The 10,789-nt window shown below is 39.1% G+C and overlaps 1 protein-coding gene across 1 annotated transcript; it reads left to right on the top strand.

Moving 5' to 3' along the window:
• The first annotated feature begins 804 nt into the window (after positions 1-804).
• Positions 805-2,862, top strand: LOC148038065 (uncharacterized). Its single transcript, XM_087667577.1, has 4 exons — positions 805-1,267; positions 1,359-1,560; positions 1,648-1,914; positions 2,007-2,862. Exons 3-4 carry the CDS (start codon positions 1,772-1,774, stop codon positions 2,860-2,862), a joined length of 999 nt encoding a protein of 332 aa, XP_087523703.1. The 5' UTR covers positions 805-1,267; positions 1,359-1,560; positions 1,648-1,771.
• The last annotated feature ends 7,927 nt before the right edge of the window (positions 2,863-10,789 follow it).

The raw sequence follows: 10,789 nt of genomic DNA, 5'->3' as shown, positions 1-10,789 counted from the left end.
ATTAATGTATGACACAATAGAGAGAGAGAGAGAGAGAGAGAGAGAGAGAGAGAGAGAGAGAGAGAGAGAGAGAGAGAGAGAGAGAGAGAGAGAGAGAGAGAGAGAGAGAGAGAGAGAGAGAGAGAGAGAGAGAGAGAAAATCGAGCTTGCACTAATGTATTCCTTTTTTACACTACAATAATATGTAAACTAATCATACCTTACAGAACAAACAACTTTAGAGGAAAGTAACATTTAGTCTATCTAATAAAATATATTGATGGGATAACTTTACTTTTGTGCAGATACATAGCCCATATTCTCACTCTCTTCTCCTAAATATGGCAAGCCCACAATCCCCAACATTGCTTGTCAGCATACTCAATGTAAAGCATTTACAATGGCAGCTCGTTTATGACGAGAGATCAAAACATAAGGTTTTGAGAAGGGCAATTATTCCATGGTGTCGAGTAAATGATTTTGCACAAGGGGAAGGAAAAAGTATTGATTTTCCTACAACTTTCAAAAAGTACTCTCACCATCAACGACAACCAAATGAATTGAAAAAACCATCAAATAACACATGGATCGAGAAGATCACATAAGTGTATATAATTGTTTTGCTACTCATATTGATTTCCTTATTATTTGACGACACTAATAGCTACAACATTCATTTCCTACAAAAACAGATTTTGGTGTGCTTATGGTCCTAAGAACACCCAAAATGTGGAGGTTTTATGTCCTAATGACATCTTGACCAATCAATGACAACCAAGAAAATGTCGACCACGCAAAACAATGGGATAGAATGATGCAAATATGATTTGTCATGGCATTGCAATGGAGGATTTAAATGTCAATTCACATTCCTTATTTTCCCCATGGATATCACTAGGGAAAAAAATATGGGTGTCTAGTATATTATACAAAGGTTTTTCACCACAACAAGTATTGGAGTGTCATGTTCAAAATGCGCATCAGCGCCAAAGCAAAAATCCAAATCATCCTATGGAAAGAGATGACTTTCTCTCCATCCAAGATATTATGAATATATCTAGGAAGCTTGCCATTGACCAATATCAATTACATGACAATGATGCTAAAAGCACAAAGAGATGGTGCATTGAAAACAAGGAAATGACATTTGTGTATCATGAACAAAATCTTTCTATTGATAAGGATTTCATATTGGGGATTCAAACACCATGGCAATGAGATACGTGTGACAGATATGGAAATGGCAACTTATTAACAATGGATTAAAAATTTGGTACAAACAAGTATAAGGTAATTTATTAATATTATTCTTGCGTACTTATAGTTTTTACTTCTCAGAGTTTTATGCATTTTTCTTATATTTGAAACTTGCATTTGACAATTCAATTTATACACAGTCCGTGTATTTGACTCCCACCAAAATGGTGTCCCGATTGCTTGGGTGTTAACCTCAAGTGCAACATTTGAGGTAAACAAATTTTGGCTCACAAAGTTTAGGAATCACATGCTAGATTTTCACAAATCATGGGAGCCAACAACTTTTTTAATGGATGATGCTGAAAGAGAGATAGATGCTTTAAGGTACATTTCACATGCCTACATCATTTTGGAAAACATTTAATTCATGGACTAAAAATGTTACATTTTTTACAAATGTATTGTGTGTAGGGTTGTCTTTAATTTGCCTATTTATTTGTGCCTATGGCATGTCTATCGTTGTTGGTTAAAATATCTTATTAAAAAAGTCCCAGAATGGCCAAAAAGAGCAGCAATTTTTTGAGCTCGCAATATTATGAATATGAAAGGTGAATGCAAGGCAACAAAAGTGGCTATAAAGGAGGAAGTAAGGGATATGACATATATATTTAAAAAAGAGTTTGCAGATGAGATAACATTCTTGCACTACTTCAAAACATATTGGGAGCCCAAGATTGATAAGGACTCCTAATTATCTATTTTAGATTACTTTGTTATATTTTCATTTTTATACATATTTCAAATAGTTGTATTATGTGTGTGTTGTAAGGTATGTGGATATGTGCAACACGTACACTTCCACATTCCAATCAAGATACCAATGGTGCTATAGAGGCATACCATGGCACCTTAAAGTACAAATTCTTAGATAGCTCAAAGAGGTTGACTGATAGACGGGTGGATTGGCTCCTTCATAAATTGACAAGTTCAGCTCTTCCATATTATTGGTATGTGCAAGCTATGAAAGAAAGTGGATTTGTGAGAAATAATAACATTGAAAAGATAGTGCCTAACTCATATGAGAGGGCTTTGAAGATTCCAGTCGAGTATGTTAGATTTGAAATGAATGGTACAAGGGATTCATGTGCATACGTAAGAAGCATGTCCAAAGACACTATTGAATACACAATTTATAATGTGGATTGTCAATGGGCATGTTGTACATGCAAGTGGGCAAAGTTGGGGAACATATGTAAACATCAAATCAAAGTGCTACTTCTTATAGGGGTGCCAAATACTACAGTGGTTGCACAATGTATGGACTTATATAAAGGCGTGGAACCAAGAGGCAAATATAAAGGACTTGTAAGTAACTCTCATGTAATACAAGATGAGGTTGCACATGATCCTTACACGCCAACCATGCTAGATGTGGATAATCTCCAAGACATAGATACAACTATGATTAATATCTCCCATGAAGACACCCACCCATCCACAACATTGCAACATCTATGCCATGATGTATTTGATTTGGTGGGGGGTGACATGGAGCTTATTTCTAAGGCATGTTCTTCTATGAAGAAGATGTTGAGCCAACTTCGAGCTCTGAAAGCTCATAGAGAAGATATGTGCAGTACACAAGCTTTTGTGCCCACTAATGATGGATTTAGAGATACCATATAACAAGCTAAGCCTTTCATTGAAAAACGGCTAACTAAAAGAAGAGTTTTGAGATTTTTAGAATCACCCACAACATCATCGTTCATGGCTCCACCCAAAACCAAACAGCCCTCAATGCAAGAGAAGCTTGATGCTAGAGTTGAGAAAGAAGATGAAGAAGCTCATGCCTCAAAATAGGAGGAATGCTACATTGTTATATTCTTATGGTACTCTTATTTGTGAAATCCTTGAGCTTTTATTCTCTATGTCTTTAAGCATGTGTATTGGTCCTATCTAGTTTTAACGAGAGAGACAGAGAGAGAGAGAGAGAGAGAGAGAGAAGAAATGAGAGAAGGGAGATATAGAATGTATGCAAGAGAGGGAGAGAGTTTTGAATTGTGCCTGTGTGTGTGTGTGTGTGTGTGTGTGTGTGTGTGTGTGTGTGTGAAGTAAGCTTAAAGAGAGAGAGAGGGGGGAGGAAATTTTGAGTGTGAGAGAATGAGTGAATGAGAGTAAGAAAAATTAATATTGAATGAAAGTAATATTTGATGCTAGCATTTTCATTGAGCTTGTGACGTGATCTCTCTCTCTCTCAAAAATGTTTGCGGCAAATCCCGCGCTTGGGTTTTCCTGTTGATGTAGTGAGAATGCACTATGAGTTGCATATATAAACATATAATAGAGCTATATAGTTTTATGACAATACATGGGTTTTTCAAGGCACATTAAGTGATTAGAGAAGATGTCTACATCTTGAGATGCTAGGTCCCCTCCACATCCTTAAGCCTTCTTATTGTCTAGTGATATATAGATGACAAAACCTTACATTTACATTATTACTCAGCATGGTTGGAGCAAAATATAACATTTAGTGGCGAATAGAGAGGGAGAGAAATATGGCGGATGAGAGAGAGAAGAGGAAGGTACATTCAATGAGCTAACAGAATGCTCAGACTGAGCAAGAATGGGGCGAGGTGGGACTAGCATCACACCGTCTCGAGGAGGTAAAATTGTGGTGAACGGTGAAATGCCTAGGCCCTTTGGAAGGAGAAAAGAGTGTGGGCCTCCTTGCCATGTAGGCAAGGAGGCTGATTCTTAACGTGAGTCGATACCAAACGACTAAGGCCAATTACACATACCCTCGAACGTGTGAGGTGCCCGCCCATCGACTTTCCAGGAACTCTTTTAGCAGTCTATCAAGAAATGAATCTAAGCCTCGCTGCCCGGCACTCCCAAGGAATGTTCCAAGTTTTGTTGCCTAGGGTTTCCCGAATCTGCCTCGCAACGAAATGTTCACGGTCGAACCCACTAGGATCAACCTGAAATTTAGGCTCCTAGTGGCCAAGGTCTCCTAATAGCATTCTAGCGTCGGATCCTCGATATCCTACTTTACGCAGAGATACCCAAGCCGAAGCAGACCCATCTCTGCCCTGTGGCATAATCCCATTTCGGTCCCTTAAAACGGCATGAATCGAGTTCTAACCTAACAATACCTAAAGGTTGAATGATGATAAAATCTTGTGAGAAGCCTCCCAGTTCTCTGGGACCACCTTGCCGTAGGATGGACCCGTAGGGGTTCCGTCCACCCACTTCCCTTAATAGCTTTAGTTTTCTAATTAGGTCCTACCACATTTATGTGTGACACTTAAAGTCAGCTTCATTAATTAAGCCTTTTAGGGAACATGGTTCGTTTGCATAACTTATAGCACAAACACGAAAACAGAGTAAAGCAATCTATTGACAAACAAGTTCCTTAACTTATCTTCAAGTTAATCTTTATCTCCTGCCCATACAAGAGAAATTATGTATCCCTTCTGTCCAACAGAAGTATCCCTTCTGCCCTGCAGAAGTAACTGGTCCAAATCTCATGGCACCACAAACTCAATCCTTTATCTAGAATAGGATCTCCCAACATGCCCAGACATTGGGGGCCACAGAGGTCTTCAACTCCATTCTAGACCTAGCAAGGGGTGTCTAGAGCTCCAACTGACCCGCAAGCTGTCTAGGAGGGAAAAAATCATTCCTGTGGTTGGCCTTTTCACCACTCGATCTTTGGCCCATGAATCGAGCAGTGCCCTCTTTGGGTTAATCCGCGGTGCAATCATGGAGGTGATCCACCTGTGCAAAATATCCTTCCTTAATTAAATCCTTTAAGAATCAAGCACAAACAAGGCATTCAGCCCTGATATCATTTTCCAAGAAAACATTCCTTTATTCCCATGGCGACTTGTCATCACAGACCCTTGCCATACATTTACCATAAATCACAAGCACTTGGAATAATCATCCAAATAACAACCAACAACCAGTTGAATATAAAAGCATTTAGGATGTTGTTCGATCAACCAGCAAAACCAATTACATTCTTCCCAAACAATGCAAGAATGGTTGCAATAACATTTCCATCGCATATTTGCTCTCCCCCTTGGGATCAACGAGCGATTCTATATAAAACTTACTTAACGCTTGTATGCACAATTTTTAATGTCATGATTATGCCATTCATAACCCTTGACCAATTCTTCCTTATAATTGCTCTATCAACGAATAAGCCATATGCAACTAGATGCAATTAACTTTCATTGATATATGCACTTCGCAAGCTTCATCTTACATAGCTCCATCTTACAAATATGTAAGATAAAATAATCTATAATTGTGCATCATAGTATGGGACCTAACATATCTCATATGAGAATCAAAATAAGCATCTATCAATTTAAAAATACATTACTTACGATCGGTACTGCAATTGGATTGACGGTGATGCCTTCGTCTGAAGCTTCATTGTTGGTTATGGGATTGCCATCCGTACGTGACATTCTTCGCTTAGGGGCCGTCGTCCGCAAGTAGACTCAAGAGATTAAGAAGGGGGAATAGATTCAAGATGGAAGAGCGTAAGAGAAGATGGTTAAGTCGAGGATCAAGATAGAAGGAATTGTGCAGCCTCTTGGGGTGACTCTTCTCTCTCTCTCTCTCTCTCTCTCTCTCTCTCTCTCTCTCTCTCTCTCTCTCTCTCTCTCTCTCTCTCTCTCTCTCTCTCTCTCTCTCTCTTGGAGGGGTATCCTTCTCTCTACCTCTCACTCACAGCCTCTCGGGGTCTCCTTATGCTTCCTTGTGCCTCTCCTATGCCTCATATTTATACTGGATTAGAGGAGAGGGCTTGTGATTGAGAAGTGAAGCTCTTTGTAGAGGGATATCTTGGAAAGATCAGTGATCTGATACTCAGATCATAAGTCTGATGGTTCCATTGGCTCCGAAAGGGGGGGTAAAACCCCAAGACACTTGATTAAAAAGCTCTCGGTTCACTCCTTTTTTTCTCTGTTCGAAGTGTTGTTTTCTGTCTGTGGACTGCGATCGTGACGTGCGCAATTTCGTAAATCACTTTTCTTTATTTTTCTTTTTATAAATTCTCCAAAACTAGCTAAAACATCAGTTTTCTTTTTTTTTAAATGACATCCAGTTCTAAAAATCTCCATATCTTTTTTAGGATAATATCTAAAATATCTAAAATAAACTAGTTTTGCCCAATATCTAATATTTTTGGACCATCCAAAGTATACACATTAATACTAGTGATTAATATAGCTCATAAGTCTCGTTTACGTTGTAACTTGGTGACTACGGTCCTTGTCAATCTGAGAAAAATATCGGATTTACGACTCTCGATTTTTCTAAATAAGATATTTTAATTAAATAAAAATTCTTAATTATTAATATTATTTAGTTTTTACTTTAGTTAGTCTTTAGTTAGTAATCTTACTAAATTATTATTTGACTAACTAACTTTCGAACTAACCAACTAACTTTTATTGTGTGAAAATAATGCATCCTCCTCTCCTTAGAGAAATCGAGATGTCCTCATCTCAAGAGAAACCGGGGGTATCATTTTGAAACCTGTGGGTTATGGTCCCACTATGCTTTCATTGCGCTACTCTAATCACTCACAGGCACGTGGTCTTTTGAAATAACAACCTATTGTATTTGATATATCCGAGTCTTGGTTACAATAGAAAATTTATTGTAGTTACATTCTCGTGGATATCTTCTAGGTTTTTCCTAAGCACCTGGTATATTTTGGATCATTGGAGATTGTACAACTTCATTTCTTGTAGTGGCACTCAGAGCATCGGTGTTTAGGGTGCTTTGGACATTCCCTTTTAAAATGACCTAACTCCCTGCAATAGAAACAATGCGGAGCTTTATCACTTGCGATCACAAGGTTCTTGGTTGTCCTTGATAGGAGTTTCTTTTTTAGACCAAATTGTCCTAGGATTCTTTTAGCAGATTGGAGTAGTCCTTTATCTTGGAAAATACATTCCCAGATTGTCCTCTTCTTAGTTCGGGACTGAGCTCCATGGACAATTGGCTTTGCTTGTAATACTAAAGAATACTTCCAAGCTTCGACATTCTGGTAAGACCCAATCTATATTAGTTGAGAAGAAATGACTTAAGAGAAATTCATTGCACATTATAATTGTCATTCCTTGCCAGAGTATCTCTAATCATTTGCAAGTTCTAGGCTCAAAATAAATGCAACTCATATTACTCAGGTTAAATATAGTTACAAGAGTAAAGTTTATTCCAATACAAGTTGTATTTCATGTCCACAAAATTTCTAGAATTTTTAGTCATCCTGAAGAGGTGTTGTCGGTTCTAGGTCTTCATCTTCATCTGATTCTTCTATATATCCATAGACTGCACTTGTCTAGCTTCGTTTTGTTGGAGGCTCAATGTCTTCTGGACTTGGATCGGGGCAGTCTGCTTGGATGTGTCCTAGCTCATTACAATGGAAGCATTGACGGTAGAGACATCTCCTATGGATGTGTCCTATCTCTCCACATGTATGGCATCTCTTACCCAGATCTCGAAAGTCATCTTTACTACAATTTTCTAATTTAAATTCTTGGATGATTGGATTCGCTCGAAGTAATGCATATCTTGCAAGTCCGTTGGATGCATTGCTTCAAGACGATGGTTCAGAGGAGTGTTTAGGCCATGGCAAAACTTGGATACTTGATGTGCAATATCCATTGGTGGCGCATATTTTAGTAGGGTTACAAACTTTGAGTAGTAAGCTTCCAGGGTTAATTCCAACTGCTTGAGCTTGAAGAATTCATTCATATTCAAAGTCTGATTGGTTGGCGGAAGGTATCGTCCGCGTACAGTATCTTTCAACTGAGCCCAAGTGACAACGGCTTCAAAAATACCTTGATCTTTATACCATTGCTTCCACCATAACCGAGTCTGGCCAACTAGCTTAAGTTTGGCTATCATTGCTTGATTGGTAGAAGCAGTTTGCGAAGCAGTAAAATAATCGTCCATTGACTCAATCCATATCTCTGCCTCTGCTGCGACGTCTATTACTTCTCCATCAAACTCGGGTGCCTTAATTTGCTTGAGAATAAATTTCTTCTCTTGCATGTCGGCATTTGTGGGTGCAAGAGGTGCCTAACAATGAAGCCATACCATTTAGGTTATTCTATTTAGGAATGTCTATGAACCATACATTAATCAATCACGCATCATTATGAAGTTTCTCTCTGATACCAACTGTGAGGTGCCCGCCCATTGGCTTTCCAGGTACTCTTTTAGTGGTCTATCGAGAAACGAATCTAAGCATCGTTTCCCGGCACTCCTAGGAAATGTTCTGAGTTTTGTCGCCTAGGGTTTCTCGAATCCACCTCGTAACGGAACATTCACGGCCGAACCCACTAGGATCGATCTGAAATTTAGGCTCCTAGTAGCCAAGATCTCCTAACATCATTCTAGCATCGGATCCTCGATATCCTACTTTATGCAGAGATACCCAAGCTGAAGCAGATCCATGCCGCACTTCGTTCAAAGAGAATGGAAAACAAGAGGAATGCACTGCTCAACCTCTCTACCCTGTGGCATAATCCCATTTCGGTCCCCTACAACAGCATGAATCGAGTTCTAACCTAACAATACCTAAAGGTCGAATGACGATTAAATCTTGTGAGAAGCCTCCCAATTCTCTGGGACCACTCTGACGTAGGACGGAGTCGTCGGGGGTTCTGTTCACACACTTTCCTTAATAGCTTTAGTTTTCTAATTAGATCCTGCCACATTTATGTGTGACACTTAATGTCAGCTTCATTAATTAAGCCTTTTAGGGAACATGGTTCGTTTGCATAACTCATAGCACAAACACGAAAACAGAGTAAAGCAATCTATTGACAAATAAGTTCCTTAACTTATCTTCAAGTTAATATTTATCTCCCACCCATACAAGAGAAATTATGTTTCTATCCTGTCTAACATAAGTATCCCTTCTGCCCTGCAGAAGTAACTGGTCCAAATCTCATAGCACCACAAACTCAATCCTTTATCTGGAATAGGATCTCCCAACATGCCCAGACATTGGGAGCCATAGAGGTCTTGAACTCCATTCTAGACCTAGCAAGGGGTGTCCAGAGCTCCAATTGACCTGCAAGCTGTCTAGGAGCGAAACATCATTTCCATGGTTGGCCTTTTCACCACTCGACCTTCGGCCCATGAATCGAGAAATGCCCTCTTTGGATTAATCCGCGGTGCAATCATGGAGGTGATCCACTCGTGCAAAATATCCTTCCTTAATTAGATCCTTTAGGAATCAAGCACAAACAAGGCATTTAGCCCTAATATCATTTTCCAAGGAAACATTCATTTATTCCTATGGCGACTTGTCATCAAATACCCTTGCCATGCATTTACCATAAATCACAAGCACTTGGAATAAGTATCCAAACAACAACTAGCAACCAGTTGAATGTAAAAGCATTTAGGATGTTGTTTGATCAACCAACAAAACCAATTGCATTCTTCCCAAACAATGCAAGAATAGTTGCGATAACATTTCCATCACATATTTGCTCTCCCCCTTGGGATCAACGAGCGATTCTATATAAAATTTAGTTAAAGCTTGTATGCACAATTTTAAATGTCATGATTATGCGATTCATAACTCTTGACCAATTCTTCCTTGTAATTGCTCTATCAACGAATAAGCCACATCCAACTAGGTGCAATTAACTTTCCTTGATATATGCACTTCGCAAGCTCCATCTTACAAATATGTGAGATGAAATGATCTATAATCGTGCATCATAGTATGGGGCCTAACGTGTCTCATACGAGAATAAAAATAAGCATCTATCAATTCGAAAATACATTGCTTACGACCCATACCGCAATTGGATTAACGGTGATGCCTTCGTCTGAAGCTTCGTTGTTGGTTATGGGATTGCCATCCGTACGTGACATTCTTCGCTTGGGGGCCATCGTCCGCAAGTAGACTCAAGAGATTAAGAAGGGGGAATAGATTCAAGATGGGAGAGCGTAAGAGAAGATGGTTAAGTCGAGGACCAAGATAAAAGGAATTGTGCAGCCTCTCGGGGTCTCCTTATGCTTCCTTGTACCTCTCCCATGCCTCATATTTATAGTGAATTAGAGGAGAGGGCTTGTGACTGAGAAGTGGAGCTCTTTGTGGAGGGAGATCTTGGAAAGATCAGCGATCTCATGCTCAGAACATAAATTTGATAGTTCCATTGGCTCCAAAAGGGGAGTAAAACCCCAAGACACTTGATTAGAAAGCTATCAATTCACTTATTTTCTCTATTTGAAGTGTTGTTTTCTGTCTATAGACTGGATCGCGACGCGCGCAATTTATCATCAAAGAATACTATAACACAATGCTGATATTTCAAAAATATGCGGTTCATCATTCGACTAAATGTAGTAGGTGCATTAGTCAATCCAAAAGGCATCACTAGAAATTCATAATGTCCAAATTGTGTTCTAAATGCAGTTTTGAATATATCAGATTTATCTAATCTCACTTGATGATAACCAGATTTAAGATCTATCTTACTGAATATGACAGAACCTTGTAGTTTATCCATAAGATCATCTGGCATCTCCCCCGAACGGGGGTCTTCAATGGTCCCCC

Source organism: Lygodium microphyllum, chromosome 3, assembly GCF_053477565.2.
Source record: "Lygodium microphyllum isolate KBCC chromosome 3, Lygodium_microphyllum_v1.1.10, whole genome shotgun sequence".
NCBI classification, from domain to species: domain Eukaryota; kingdom Viridiplantae; phylum Streptophyta; class Polypodiopsida; order Schizaeales; family Lygodiaceae; genus Lygodium; species Lygodium microphyllum.
This window is presented reverse-complemented; position numbering and strand designations above follow the sequence as displayed.